At 47.8% G+C, this 15,945-nt stretch overlaps 1 protein-coding gene and 1 long non-coding RNA gene across 6 annotated transcripts in view; both read left to right on the top strand.

Annotated features, from left to right (window-relative positions):
• Nucleotides 1–15,945, top strand: part of LOC105418819 (uncharacterized) — an 87,906-nt gene that overhangs the window by 60,244 nt on the left and 11,717 nt on the right. The window lies entirely within an intron of this gene.
• Nucleotides 2,608–5,209, top strand: sox2 (SRY-box transcription factor 2). Its single transcript, XM_003979521.3, has one exon. It carries the CDS (start codon nt 3,361–3,363, stop codon nt 4,327–4,329), a length of 969 nt encoding a protein of 322 aa, XP_003979570.1. The 5' UTR covers nt 2,608–3,360; the 3' UTR covers nt 4,330–5,209.

The following is a 15,945-nucleotide window of genomic DNA, read 5'->3' as shown; positions in this document are numbered from 1 at the left end:
AGTGCGGAGCGTTTGTGTGCGTGTGAGCACGAGTGTGAGCGTGTGTTGGTGTGTTTGTGTGCGTGCGTGTGTGTGTTAGTGCGCGTCTACCGTGTTGTGGAATGACACCGAGGAGCAGCTTGAGACTGACAGGCTGCTGCCGGACTGTTTCTCTGACTTGTGCAAACACCTTTGCGCACTTTAGCCTCCGGATTCCTTTTTGCCTCCTTTATAATTTTGATTTTTCCTGTATAATTCCGCCTCATTATGCAGCTAATCAACGCGCCCTGGATTGGTTTGGAACATTTATTGCGCTTTTATTAGACTTCGGAGATGATACATTTTTAATCTAGCATTTTTTTTTTAAAAGTGTGTCCTAATATGACGAAATATTAAAACACAAATTATTCATCGACATTTTATTGTGTTTTAGAAATTATTCAATCGCAGGCCTACATTGTGTAAACTGTGGTCATCTTTGTCTTTAAATATAAGAATAGAAAATCAAAACATTAATCCAGAAAAAAATGAAGCTAGAATTTTTTCCCGTGGCTATTTTTTTTTTATCTTTAGAACCAAATAAAAATTGTATTATTGTTTGTAGAATTAATCCCAAGTGAGGAATGTTGTTTCCTCCGTGTCCAGCCTCTGCGGCCCCTAGTGGCAGGAAAAGCCAAGTTGATTCCCGTTTCACCTGCAACCTGCCCCCCCCGCTGTGACACACAAATTGTCCTGTTGTTTCAGATTATCACGCTCTGTCATTTAATATTACAATGATCATTTCTGTGCATTAATCTTGCTGTTTTATTCTGCATTGAGATTTGCAGTTATTATAAAAGCGTAAATTGTATTTGGGCGGGAATTCCAACTCGGCCTCTCTGCCAAAATCATTTTATTTTTGCAAAAAACAAAAAAAACAATTTAAAATAGTCATTGTCTTTTTTTGTGGCGTCTACAATTTGTTTAAGCACGAAACCGGTATTTTAACGTCACAGTTGCTGGCGGGGTTTGTCGAGTCCATCCCGACCTGGTGTGGTGTGGCAGGGGGCTTACAAGTGGTCCGGGGGAGCCGCCCCGCTAGTTTCTCCTGGTTTTTGTCAAACAACGGCTTTAATTCAGGGTGATTGTGGATGCGGGGCCATTCCCGGCTGGATGGGGCCCGCTTTCAGAGAGCTGCAGAGCCCCGCTGTTCTTTTATCATCATAAGCAGATTAGAGGTAGCGGGGAACACACTCAGATGCAGATAGCAGCCGAGCGGCCCATTTCAACCTTGCATTATAATGGAGCGAGCTGCATGTGTCGCCTCTCGCAGCCTATTAAGCACAAGATGAATCTTATGTAAGGTTGCCGGGGCCGCATAATGAGAGCACGGGGGCTCCGCTCCTCCATTTATTATCAAATGACTAAAACAAAATAATAAGACTCGATCTATTCACTTTCAATTATGATTTAATCTCAGACACGCATATAAATTAAATTATTTCAGGTGTGTGTACTTGATCTGGCTTTAATTGTCTGGCTGGTCAGACGGGCGCTGTGTCGGATATTTTACATTTGTTGGGCAGAATTTGTGGTCTTGAGCGAAGCTTTGAATTTGCATCGCGTTTACCTGTAAAAGTCTGTGTTTGTTGGGGTTTTTAATTGAGGAAAATCAAATTAAATAAATAAGAAACCTCTTGCGCGCAGTTCCGGTTGAGCCCAGTAGGCGGCGCTGGCGCCACGCAGTAAAGTGCCTTGAGTTATGAAGCATAGTGTTGCAAAAAAGTAAAATAAGTGGCACCAAACACCCCAGACCTGTATAAATGGCTTGTTTGGACATTTGACCAAGATTCCATCCTCGAAACACTGAATCTGCTGCGTAAACATCGTAATCTGATTGGAGCCCACGTTAATCCAAGCAGGTGGAGGCCCCTTCATTAACTGGCTGACGCGCTCGTTCGGGTTTCTATGAATGAAGCAACATTTGATCTTATACTCTCCCCCATCTGTATTGGCCCTCCAGGTCGGGTCGCCCCGTTCCTCCACCGCGGAGCCCCCGCAGCAGCAGCGGCGGCGGCGGCGGCGGCGGCTCCGGGCCGGTGGAAGTGGAGTGGAGCCGGGTCTTTGTCCGGACAGATGTAGCGACAACATCCCAAACAAAACCCCGCTTATTTGTGCTGAGATGAGCCCGTCTGCCTTCTGTGTGTTGGCATTCAACTTCACTAAACAAAAGCGGGCAGGGGGGAAACATCTTGGATTACCTTTCCTCTTTTCAGCGTTAAAAACCAGCCGTGTACCCCCCCCTCTCATCCCCTCCACCCACATTCACACACGCGCACTGCCGCTATTGAACGCTTTGAGTTAACTAACAAAGTTTATTTAAGTGTTGTTCTGTTATTGGAGCCGTAAAGGGGGGAATTAGTGACTTTTTGGGTGTCGAACAACATCAGAGTCACGGGTCAGGACTCAGTTTTAGGACAAAAACATGAGCGTGTCTCCATCGACGCAAATGTTTGATATGTTTTTGAAATATTCTATATTGCTCACGCCTGCTGTTTAATTTGATAATCCTCTAAATTAAATCAGGCCAATCTCAAACTTCTCATTTGTAAAAAAAAAAAAACCAACATATATATATAATAATAATAATTCGAGCGCAATATATTTTTCTGAAGTTTCCACTTTATTTCGTTCTTTTCATCGAGTTTTTCCCCTCTAAATAATATTTTTGAATGCTCAAAGTGCCTCCATGTGCATATTGATAGAGAAATATCTCCCCAGTCTGGAAATAGTAAATATGCACCCTGTATTAGTTCATGTGGGCAACCGGAGTGTGTGTGTCAGAGCGGAGGAGGCCCCGCCCCTTTATGCTAAACCGGCTCCCATTGGCGGGTCGGTGGAGCGGGCCCGCGCTGATTGGTCAGGTCGAAGCCATTTATTCGCTGACAGCCTCCGTCACATGAATGGTTGTCTATTAACTTGTTCAAAAACTATCTGGAGTTGTCAAGGCTCAGGCGCACACGGGCGAAAAAGTGCACTTTGTTGATGCTTTTCGGGAGAAGCGACGGGAGAAGTTTTGTGGACACAACATAGCGGGGACCTATCGGGAGAAGCCTCTTTGTGACACACTCGCGCCCACACGCACGCACGCACACACACGCGCTCGTCGAGAGTGAAAGAGAGAGAGAGGGAGAGAGAGGGGAGAGTGTGCGGAGACGCGGTTTGTGGTGCGTGTTGTTTTTGTCCAGAGAAAAAGTTGCAGAGAAAATTCGACAGGTAACTTCCAGCAGCACCAGCAGCCCCGCGCGCCTCACCGTCCTGCGTCCGGCTGGTGGAGTTTCACCTCTTTGCTTTCTTTTTCTTTTTCTTCTGCTCGGGAGCTCCGACTCAACGCTGTTCCTGATGTATAACATGATGGAGACTGAACTGAAGCCCCCAGCTCCCCAGACTAACACGGGGGGCACGGGCAATACCAACACGTCCGGGACCGGCGGCAATCAGAAAAACAGTCCGGAGCGGGTCAAGAGACCCATGAACGCGTTCATGGTGTGGTCCCGGGGCCAGAGGAGGAAGATGGCGCAAGAAAATCCCAAAATGCACAACTCGGAGATAAGCAAGAGACTGGGGGCAGAGTGGAAACTTCTGTCGGAGAACGAGAAGAGACCTTTCATCGACGAAGCCAAGAGGCTGCGGGCCCTGCACATGAAGGAACACCCGGATTACAAATACCGGCCACGGCGAAAAACCAAGACCCTCATGAAGAAGGACAAGTACACCCTGCCCGGCGGACTCCTGGCACCTGGTGGCAACGGGATGGGGGCTGGTGTCGGTGTGGGGGTCGGGGCCGGCCTCGGCGGCGGCGTGAACCAGAGGATGGACAGCTACGCCGCACACATGAACGGCTGGTCCAACGGTGGCTACGGCATGATGCAGGACCAGCTGAGCTACCAGCACCCGGGTCTGAACGCGCACAACCCGAGCCAGATGCAGTCCATGCACCGCTACGACATGAGCGCCCTGCAGTACAACACCATGACCAGCTCCCAGAGCTACATGAACGGCTCCCCGACATACTCCATGTCCTACTCTCAGCAAACCACGCCTGGGATGACCGCCCTGGGCTCCATGGGGCCCTCCTCGGTGGTGAAGTCCGAGTCCAGCAGCTCCAGCCCGCCCGTCGTCACCTCATCGTCTCACCGGGCCGCCCCGGGCTGCCAAAGCGGAGATCTGAGGGACATGATCAGCATGTACCTGCCGGGGACGGAGGTCAGCGAGCAGGGCGCCCAGACCAGGCTACACATGTCTGGGCACTACCAGAGCACCGTGCCCGGGACGACGATCAACGGCACGCTGCCCTTAACACACATGTAAGCGAGAGAGAGAGAGAGAAAGAGAGAGAGAGAGATGAACTTTTATAAGAGAAACTGTGGACTATTAACGTCGGACTATTTTTGTACAGAAAAAAAATCGGGGTGGGAAAAGTTGTATAGAAGTCTCCTGGAAAAGGACACACGACTCTTTTTTTTCTTTTCATTTTATTCTGAGGAAGCTCTAGAGGAACGGTAGGAGATCCCCCCTTCACTGGCGGACGGAGTTGGGAAGATTAAAAAGTGGGAGTCGCAATCATAAATGTTTTATTATTGCAATCGCCCTTTGTACAGTATTTATCAAAGAAACATTACAATCAGATGAAATTGTTAAGACGCTGCATTTCCTTTTGCATTTCCAAGGCAGTTCGCAGTTATGCAGAGAAAAAAAATATGGAAAGTTGCAGAAAGATCGGGGAGTTCGTCTCTGCTCGTTTTACATTGGGAGAAAAGGGACACAAAATCCAAGCAGGTTTCCTAAAAATGAGAAACCACATCGCCGAACAGTTGAAATTGTTAAAAGGCAACACACCTTTTTTTTTTCTCCATCACGCATCTCAAAGTATGGTTTAATTCATATTTCCGTCTCCCACTTTTCATCTGTTAGAGGTATGATGCTTGTGCTCTTTATTTTCTAATTGATTTGTACAATTTCTGTATATTTCCTGTGATATTTTAAGTTTTTATTTCAAAAATTCATTCCCGTAGTTGTATTTTAAAAAAAAATGTGGCCTGTACGCAGAAGCCAACCACTCCATGTATATATATACATATATATACCGGAACTAATACCATCCTTATAACAGTTACAATTTCAGCTGAGTCTATTTTTTTTCGATATGCAGTTTGAAATGAATAAATTTTGGAAATTTGGGTACTTGAAATGCTTTTGATTTTTATTTCCTTCGTGGCTGCAGCACCACGTGTGCACTTGTCATCTGGCTGCTGCTTTTCTGTCCTCTCAGCTTAATTATTTATTGAAATGATTTATTGTTTCACACCGATTCTTCACGCTTCCCAATGACGCGGGTTTCTGCGACGCTTAAACTCACCAAAGGCATCTTTTTTAAAATGTAAGAACAATCTTTTACAGGTTCTGTCAGCGAAATCATCAGGATAAACTTTGCTGACTGTTTCGAAAATGGGTATTTTTAAATAAATATATATATTTAGCAGTGGAAATCAAGATTTGGGAAGTTTACGTAATTTTAAAACGCTTATTCTCGTGAAGGGGGAAACAAAATCATTTAAGCAGATTTAACTCAGATAAATCAGCAGTTTACACTTCTGTTAAATTCTTGTAAAGTGACAGAAGGATTTCTCTTATTGAAATCATTTCTTTTATTGATCCTGACATTTGACTGTAACAGCATTACATCTCGACAGCCTTTAATCCCATCAACTCGGGCCATTTTTCTGTCATTTTTCCTGATGGTGCTGCTTTTATTTCTGTGTGCTTGATCAAACTAAAGGTTGCATTCAAAACCCAGCGTGGAATAGATTTACGGAGTCAAGGTTATTATTTTTGATGCTATTTCTCGCCAACTGTTTCCCGTTAATTCCTCCTCTAACGGTTCAGCCCTCCGGTGTAAAGAAATAAGAACCCCAAAAATCTCCTGCAGCCACCCTCTCATAATAGTAATAGTAATAATAATAATAATAATAATAATAATAATAATAATAATAATAATAATAATAATAATAATAATCCGTATGATGAGCTAACCGCTCTCTCTGAATTAATCTAACGGTTTTAAATCTGGGGATTGGGTGAGTGTGTCGCCCACAGCGGGCTAGATTAGGGCTGTTGGGTCCCGGGGGAGCGCAGCTCACATTAACCGGCAGATGAATATTTGAAGAGGCCCCTCAGTATTTATCCATCCACTCCCCTCCATCCCTCACCCGCACCTCGTCCCAGCTCCCCCCTCAACCGCCCCCACCTCTCCAGCTCCCAGTCGGACCTTCGAGGGGTCAAGAGATCGTTGGTTGCTCCATTAATTATTGATCCGGGCAGCTGAATTGGTTGTAATAGCCGTGAACACCAGCGATAAACAAAGTGTTTTTAAAAGGTCGCAGGAGCATTAATGTCTCATTTTTTTTCCCTCCCGTCATGGCCCCGCAGGCCCGGAGGCCCCCCGCAAATGATTAGGCTATTTTTCCCAGAGTGAATGTTGGAGCTTTGATGTGATGGAGAGCTTTGTGAATAGAAAGAAAATGATAGCAGATATTTTTGATGCTCCTGTTCGCTTGAGTGTCGCAAAAAGAGGTTTGAAACGGCGAAATCAGGACAAGGTCCCGTTTAAAGCGGAATCACAGCCTAATTGTTGCGCTGTGCTTCCCGGGCCAGTTCCCCTTCGCGTTTTCTCCTCCCAGTTCCCTTTAAAACTGCTTCTTTTCACACGGAATTGAGGAACCAGGAGATGGGGGTAAAATAGATCACTCCGTCCCGGGCTTCAGGAAAGGGGATTAAATCTCAGAGGCGCGTTAAGATCAGTTTCGTTGCTCTTTAAACAATAAATAAAGGCGCGAACGGTGAGACGAGGACTCAAGGGTCCCCGAGCCTCGCGCTCCTGCCGCGGCCCACCGCAACCTGCAAGTAAATAGTCCCCATCGACAAATCACCAATGGAAACCACCAACAAGCCAGAACTAACCGGAAGGAGAGGCTCCATCATCCATCCATCATCCATCCATCATCCATCCATCATCCATCCATCCATCCATCCATCCATCCATCCATCCATCCATCCATCCGCTCTTCTGTCAGGCGCGTGCAGGCTGGCCTGTCACAGCTCGAGGACATTTGACTGCAACAGGTGGTAAGCGCGCGCGCCTCAGCGGTTTTTCTTTTTTCAATGTTTAAAAAAAAAAATCGCAGATGTTGTCGGCGATAACCCGGACTGTGCGTGAGTGCTTGCATGCGTGCGTGCGTGAAGCTCTTTGCCTTTTAAACGGGCCTTTGTGCTACAGCATTGTTGCTTTTAAAGTAGTTGTCCCTTTTAAATGTATTTACACCTTAATATTTTTTTTAAAAAAAATCCACATAAATGAATGTTGTGAAATGTATTAATATCTCACCGGTTAAAACATGAACCAGGCGTGGGAGCAGCATTTATGCTAACACGTGAATCATTGACTCATTAAAAAAAACAACAAAAACAACAATAATGCAAGTTAGACGCCTCTTTGTCTTTTTAAATCCAGTGTTTATTGTTGAAACTACGTGATTTCCGAAATTAGGTCACATGACCCCCGCCTCGCGCGCGCACGCGACCGGTGTCCCGTAATCCCACTTTCCTTTGCGTTGCGGATAATAAGGAGAAAGGGGGGCATGACGTCATCCACGCACGAGGTGACGGAAGGGCGTTTGCGCGTTTGCGCGGGCTCGTTCCTCCCGGTTGTCTCGTGAACAAGTGGAATTAAGCGATTTTAGCTAATGAATTGTTCTCTTGGACCAGAACTTTATGTTGCGAGTTCAGCTCATCAGAATCTTTGTGCGTTGAGTTATTTATTAGGCGACTAACTGACTAGCTAATTAACTAGCTAACTAGCTACATAGCTAACTACTCCATCATGACTGTTGAGTTCTTCTAATATGTCTGAAGTGCAGAATGGGCCTCCAAGGTCTTTATTGCTCAAAAATAAACCAAAAGTTGGGAAGTTACATTTTGTGCGTCTTATAAACGTATAAACGACATCGTGTTAGCGTGTTGCTGTCACGTGGCTGTGGACGCAGAGACAGACCAAGGAGACTGAATTAAAACCTGTCAGAGCAGAAAGCTGCGTGTGTGTGTGTGTGTGTGTCTGGGCGTGCGTGCGTGCGTGCGTGCATGCGCGCGTGCGTGTGTGTGCTGAATGGCAGCCAGTATAGCCTGCTGATCTAGCGCAGGTGCGGGGAAGGGGAGCGGGCGGTATGTGTGTGTGTGTGTGTGTGTGTGTGTGTGTGTGTGCACGCGCGTGCGTGCGTGTTTGTGTTTGAAGCATACGTGCACGTTAGCACGCGCGCGCACGCTCTGCTTGAATGGGACCACACACTGACACAGACCAGCATGCCATCAGCCTCTCGGCCTGCATTCTCAGAGGCTCGAGGCCACTGTGCCCCCCAATCACCCCCGAACTTCCCCCCCATCACCCCCAAACCACCCCCCCAATCACCCCCAAACTACCCCCCTACCCTCCATCACGTCACCGGCGGCTCCGTTTATCATCATTGACGCTGACAGCTTCACTGCGCCGTCCTCACAGGAACGCGCAGTTTGCCGCAGAATTCTTGGAAACAGCGACGACACAACAGTTTTTCGTCTCTATAAGTGACACAGACCCTCCCCTACACACACACACACACACACACACACACACACACAGCACCACCACCACCAAATTATGTAGACTGCGCGGAGGTTTTTTTTTTTGTTTTTTTTTTCACATTTCCCCATTAAATGTGACAAAATTGCAGTTATTCAGACCAGACTAATTTGATAAAAGTCACGCCCTCTTTCAAAATTTGCTGAACTCCATTTCTCCCATTATTTATTGATTGATTCGGTTATTAATGGGGAGGCTTCAACAACAATGCAGGGCCTGTTGCGGTGGGAAAGGCCTTTGGCTGCAACTGATCTGAAATGCGTCGCCATGCAGGAGCCTTTCTCACAACAGCTGTTTACTCCTCAACTTTCTGCCCACTTAACGTCGCTTTCTGATTGAATTATGCTCCCAGTTAACTGCTGATATTAATGGTGATGGTAATAGATTTTCTAAATGTTATTTTAGGTTCCTTTTTTTCTTCTAAAATCATCATGACCTGTGCGTGCATATTCACGCGTTCTTTGGAAATTAATTCGGGTTAATAAAGTCGTAGTGACAATAAAACGGCAGCTAATTTGCCTTTACCCCCTCACAACTATACAGATCATCTCTTTATTATTCAATATTGTCAAGCTTGGCTGGCTGTGCCGGCTGCTGATCCTGCTGGCTGCTGCTGAAGGGAGCACAATGCAGCTCCAGTTTTGGTGGTCAGCTCACAAACGTCCCACATGAGCGCTGATTTCAGGCACATAGCAGTGAGGAATCGACAGTTTCCGGTTGGAACCACAAACGTCGGTGGTTTTGAAGCACGTGTGAGTTTATTTTATCGGTGATGGTGTTTGCTGGAGGAGGCCGAAGCAACAGGTGACTGGGTGGGATCAGCCCGTCATGCGGCCACAAGTGAAAGTGGCGCACGGTCTGCTGCGCTTTGCTAGTCCGGATATTTGGGAGTCTGATATCCCTCCGCGGGTTGAGGGACATGGCGGTGGGGGGGTGGGGGGGGTCACGGGGGGGGGGGGGGGGGGGGGGGGGGGGGGGGGGGTCACCCGCAGTGCTACAATAGGTGCAAATGGAGCCACAAACCAAAACCAGAGTGAACCTCATCAAGTCTGATTTCTGTGATTTCTGAGAATTATTTCAGAACGCAGGTGGTTATCCGCTGCTTTCAGACGGCCTTGCTGCTTCAGCGGACACGCTGGTGTCCAGGATAATAGGACAGGTGTGCATCTCTAACTGTCTTTTGATATTATTTTGGTGTTTCTTTCATGCTGAGCTGATCCAAGGTAGTTTTCTGTGTCAACCGGACTGTTTTTCTGATGTGAGCTGATGTGACAGAGGGACTATTTGTTCTTCCTGAACAGATCCTGCAGCCGCCTGTTGGCTCATTAGAATTAGAGACCTTGTTTGTGGCGGCAGCGATGAGCTGAAGGTATCAGAGATTCCTGGATAGTGAAGTCTGTTGAGCTGATGGGACTGAATCATCATTAACAAGCCAACAGACACAGGAACACCCCCACCCCCACCCCCACCTCACCCCCCTGCACTGGTCTCATTTCCCAGCATAGACACTAACCTCTTTCACTCAGTCATCAGCCTGACTCTCTCTCTCTCCCCCTTCTCTCTCTCTCCCCCCCTCTCTCTCCCACTCTCTCTCTCTCTCTTTCCACCCCTCCACCGACTGCAGCTCACAACAGCACAGTCTATTGTTCCTGCTCCCCCTCCCTCCCCCGCGGGCCCCCCGACCCAACTGTTGACCAACAACTCCACTGGCACATTAAGGAGGGAGGGAGAGCGGGAGGGCAGGAGGGCGGGCGGGTGTCCTATTTTAAAGTATAACACATGGAGACACGGATGAGAGCGAGACCGGGATTGATCAGGATCAACAGATTTAGTTCTCGTTTCAAACGTGATCAAAACCAGTGAGAAACAAAAAGAAACAGCATCCGTGTGTGACGGCTGCTGCCTTCGGGGGCTGAAAAATGATCCGAAACAGCAGAGAAATAAATATAAATCAAATTATAAATACTTTAATACAACTTCAGTGAGCAAACCGATCATTACAACACAAAATACGTAGAATTTCATGGTTATAGAGAACTCTTTCGTTAAATGTCACCGAGTGGCTTTTTACGAGTGACACAGCAGTGGCAAACATTAGCTGGACATCCTTCGCTCTGAACCCCCCCACGTGTTTTTCTCCTCCTCGGCCTGCTGCTGTCGTCTCATCTGCCGAAGCGCAGAGAAGCTCCGAGCAGGAAAACATGGTGTGAACCCCCAGTGAGACACTGGGCTGCTGAACACCATCTCCCAGGTTCAGCCGGGAAAAGATATTTGTCTGAAACGTTGATAATTGACTATTTCTTTCACCTTTTTCTAAAGATAAAATCACAGTTTGTGCTGCACCATGAGCAGACGTCCTGCCCTCCTGGAACAATCCCACGAGGGCTAAATCAATGTATTTGTTCATGTATTTATTTTTTTTAAGAAGAGAGAGAGCTGCCGCTCCTTCTGTCCTCACAGACGGCTGTGGTTGCAGCTCCTCGGACAAAGCGTTGGACGCTCGCTCCGGCTGCGGTGTAGATTTCGATTGATTGCATCAGTCCCTACCAGGCTATTCTGGTGACTCTGAGGTCTCCCTCTCTCGCTCTCTCTGACAGAGGCTGTTGTGGACGGAAGAGTGGCCTCTTTCAGAGCGGGTGTCCCCTCGGGGGCCAACTGGGAGAGATAATCATGCAGGACAGTTACAGGCAGACAGATGCAGCGAGCTGAAGTTGTTGCTGCCTGACTCAGACTCAGACGCACGTCTGAGCCGTCTCTTATTTTCTACATTTCGCAAATCGTGCACAAAGAGGACTTGTTGAAGAGCGCACGTCCCCTTCCTCCAGATCTCAGACCTTCTGAGCAGTAAAAATAAACCCGCACGAAACCCATTTTAACACTGACATAAATAAACTCGGGTGTATCCGGTTGAGAAGCACGTCAAACGTCGCCTTCTCCAGCAGATCTGGCGTGAGGCCTGTCGGATGGGCGCCGCGGGTCCCGAACCACAGGTCTGAAGATGGTGAACGTCCCCGTAGAAACTGAAGTCACAGATATGAGCCTACCTTCAGTTTTTATGTTGGCCACTTAAGTGCTGTTTAAATTAGCAGAGAAAGGAGGCGGGGCTTATTCATTTACTGCAGCTCACCACCAGAGGGTGCTCAAGACGCTGGTGTGACCATGTCCTTTAACACTGTCATTAATCAATCGGGCCGTGACTTTTTCTAGCACATTTAAGTGATACAGAGTGAAGAAGAAGTCTTTTGCCTTGGAGCGTTTGGGTTTTGGTCTTGGTGTCAGCATCTTTGTTGTTGCAAGAGTTACCCGACGCATTTCTCTTCTGTTACAATTCAGGTGTAATGCTAAATATAGCTTCAGCCGTGGAAGCGGAGAGAGCGGGAGAGGGCGAGCGAGGAGGTCTGACCCGGGCCGAGCCGGGCCGGGCAGGGCCGGGGCGGGGCGGGTCAGCACGGCAGCATTTGATTGTAAATAAGAGAGGAGTCAGTTCACACGCCGATCAAGTGACTGCCGGGAACAAGCGAGCCATTTGAATCAGGTGGCTATCTCCCTATCTGAGAGATCAGAGCCCTGTCACCCCCCCACCCTCCTCCACGCCGCCGCTCTCGTCGTTGTGTGTTGCGCAGCGATGGACGTGCGCGCACACATGCACACAAGTGAAATGACATGTCCCTCCCTGCTGGCTGTAAGAGCAGGCGGAGAGATGGGATGAGATTTCACTGTCTCACGTCAGGGAAGGTGCAGAACGGGAGAGGAGAGGAGGAAGAGGAGAGGAGGAAAGAGGAGGGGAGGAAAGAGGAGGGGAGGAAAGAGGAGAGGAGGAAAGAGGAGGGGAGGAAAGAGGATAAGAGGAAAGAAGAGGGGAGGAAAGAGGACAGGAGGAAAGAGGAGGGGAGGAAAGAGGAGAGGAGGAAAGAGGACAGGAGGGCAGGAGGAAAGAGGAGGGGAGGAAAGAGGAGAGGAGGAAAGAGGAGGGGAGGAAAGAGGACAGGAGGAAAGAGGAGGGGAGGAAGGAGGAGAAGAGGAAAGAGGAGGGGAGGAAAGAGGAGAGGAGGAAAGAGGATAAGAGGAAAGAGGAGGGGAGGAAAGAGGACAGGACGAAAGAGGAGAGGAGGAAAGAGGAGAGGAGGAAAGAGGACAGGAGGGCAGGAGGAAAGAGGAGGGGAGGAAAGAGGAGAGGAGGAAGGAGGAGAGGAGGAAAGAGGAGGGGAGGAAGGAGGAGAGGAGGAAAGAGGACAGGAGGACAGGAGGAAAGAGGAGGGGAGGAAAGAGGAGAGAGGAGGGGAGGAAAGAGGACAGGAGGAAAGAGGAGAGGAAGAAAGAGGAGAAGAGGAAAGAGGATGGGAAGAAAAGGGGAGAGGAGGAAAGAGGATGGGAAGAAAAGGGGAGAGGAGAAAAGAGGACAAGAGGAAAGAGGAGGGGAGGAAAGAGGAGGGGAGGAAAGATGAGAGGAGGAAAGAGGACAGGAGGAAAGAGGATAAGAGGACAGAGGAGGGGAGGAAAGAGGAGAGGGGGAAAGAGGAGAGGAGGAAAGAGGAGGGGAGGAAAGAGGAGGGGAGGAAAGAGAAGAGGTGGAAAGAGAAGAGGAGGAGAGAGGAGGGGAGGAAAGAGGAGGGGAAGAAAGAGGAGAGGAGGAAAGAGGAGGGGAGGAAAGAGGAGGGGAAGAAAGAGGAAGCAGCTGCCTCAGTTATTCATCGTGTTCCTGCTGATTTATGTTTGCTCAGACGCCAAAAGCTGCCTGAAAATGGAGGTAAAGCTCCAAACGCTGGCATCGGCAGAGCAGCGCTGAAACTCCGGACCTTCTTCACATTCGCGGTTGCTCCCTGACTCGGGGAGGTGGATTATTTCATGAAGTGTGACTGTCAGTAAAGGCCCTCAGAAAAATGGAGGCGATGAAGCGGCCTGCACTCACGTACATGTGTTTTTCATGTCGCGGCCTGACAACGGCCCCCGGGGGAGGCGCTAATGTGTGACAGCTGCTGCCTGTTCCTATTGATTAAATGACAACCTGGATCATTTACCGATTTGCCAACTGAAGGAGCTCAAACGTGCGCGGAGGCCCGAGGGGAGAGCGCGGGCCCGCTAGCCGCCACGGCCCGCGGCCACATGGCTCGCCTCGTGAACGTATGTGACAAATGCACGTGAAACGAGCCACACAGACGCCGTAGTCACGGAAACGGCGAGGAGAATAATCACTGGTGTCTGTGGCGTGCGAACAAGGAAGGATGTAATATTTTAAAGCGCCCGTGGAGCGCATTTGTAAACAGCTGATTTGCGTTGAAGCCAGATCAAAGAAATGCTAACAGATAGCAGGAGCGTGACGGGAAGAGGGGGATTTAAGGAAGGATAAATCCAACGGAGGGAGAGATCGACAACGATCAGGATGGACGACGGATGGAAGCAGGAAGACCCGAGAACAACAGGCAGATCCTTAAATAATAATAATAATAATAATAATAATAATAATAATAATAATAATAATAATAATAATAATAACAAAGGCCTCCTCCCACTGAAATCACCTTTTACAGCAGAAGCGAGCGTGTGATGGACGGCAAGTGATAAAAGTTGTGTTTGGATTTTATTTTATTTTTATTCCTCAGAACTGGAGTGAGGTGGAGAGAAGGTTAATGTGGAAGGATGGGGCTCAATCATCCCTTTCAATCTCCTGAAACTTTCAATAAAAGTTTCAGCAGGCAACCAAAGCAAATACCAGAATCAGAACAAAGTCCAAAGTCCAGGTCGGAACAGTTAGCAGCAACTATTGTGTTTTTTTTTCCCCTTCTTTTAATCCACTCTGTTGAAGAGAAATTCCTAAATGGAGGAACAATTCATCCAGAAAAAAAGAGGGAGGAAATTATTTTTATTTTCATAAATCTCTTCAAAACCGGCTTTAAGGGAAATTAGACAATGGTTCTATAAAAAAAAATCAATCAACAGTGATTCTTAATCTATAATATAAGAACAACAATGAAAACAATAATGTCAGAGATCTACGACATCCCTGGAATATAAGAGAAGCATGAAATAACCTTCGGATTATGATACAAGAACAACCTTTCAGATAAAACTCACACATTATTCTTTTCTCACCAATTACCAAGGAACCATGTGTTCTGATCCAGGTTGGTCTGATGGTCCCGCTGCTCCACAAGGAATCAGATCAAACTGGATCCACCTTCATCACAGCCCAGGAGGAATTATGGAAATTCAAGACATGACACAGGACAAGGAGTGTGTGTGTGTGTGTGTGTGTGCGTGCACATGGAGGCCGTCAGCGTGGTCACACATCCCAACTAAACGCTGGTTGAGCGCACGGAGCGTGCGCGGCCTTGGGAACGCGCCAGGTGAGGCTGTTGAGCTCAGATTAAAGCAGGGCCGGATCAATCGCCCCCATCTCCGGGCTGGTGAGTGACAGTTCGCCGGGGGGGGGGGGCAGACATGAACACTATTGATTTTGAGTCGCCTTCCATCAGATCCGGCTGCTTTTCTCAAGGCTGAGATGGTTCAGATGGTCGCACGCACACACCCGGCGAGGCCGGGGGGGGGGGGGGGATCTGTTGAGGTTGCCATGGAGAAGAGACGATTAGAAAGTGTAAATTCACTGCACAATCTGGCAGAAAGGACTCCATCAGGTGTTCCAGCCCATAAAACCGATAATATTGCTGCTTCTGTGGTGGTTTGTGGATGTTCAGGAGGAAAAGTGCAGGTAAATGTTCATAAAACGCTCTCAAAAACAATAATCACCAACAATCCGAGGCTGCTGTAGCCGATGCTAACGGCGTCTCCTGAAGAGTAGCTGCCAGGGCTTCATCAACACCACCACCAGCCCCTGGAGACACTAAAATAATCATAAGCTGTCTAAATAAAAGCACCTGCGGGAGCATTAATGTTGTTTAATTGGAGTTCTGAACAACTTTTTCATGTCACCTGAATGCGAAGGTGTAAAACCTCCCGTCCATTTAAATTCATTTTTCGTGTCTCCGGTGACGTGCGGTTACATTTCCTGTCACCACATCTTTGTATCTGGATAATTCTCCACCACTTTCTCCATTTAGATGCTTTTCTATTTCATTGGAAAAATCAGAAAAGGAAATTTAAAAACTCTAAATCTCAAAGCCCATTTGGGCTCTTTCTGCAGCCCTTTTGCAGGTGGTGTAGAGCCGCTAAAGTGATTTACAAGGCCATAAATGCGTGAATGAAATTAGAATAATGATAATAAAAGCACCGTGAGTGTGTCTGTGGGTGGGGGTGGGGGG

The sequence above is a fragment of the Takifugu rubripes genome, chromosome 20, assembly GCF_901000725.2.
Source record: "Takifugu rubripes chromosome 20, fTakRub1.2, whole genome shotgun sequence".
In the NCBI taxonomy this organism is placed as follows: domain Eukaryota; kingdom Metazoa; phylum Chordata; class Actinopteri; order Tetraodontiformes; family Tetraodontidae; genus Takifugu; species Takifugu rubripes.
The sequence above is the reverse complement of the archived record's forward strand: the minus strand, read 5'-3'. Positions and strand labels throughout refer to the sequence as shown.

Coding starts and splice junctions, on each gene's coding strand:
- sox2 (XM_003979521.3), top strand. CDS start 3,361: ATGTATAACATGATGGAGACTGAACTGAAGCCCCCAGCTCCCCAGACT.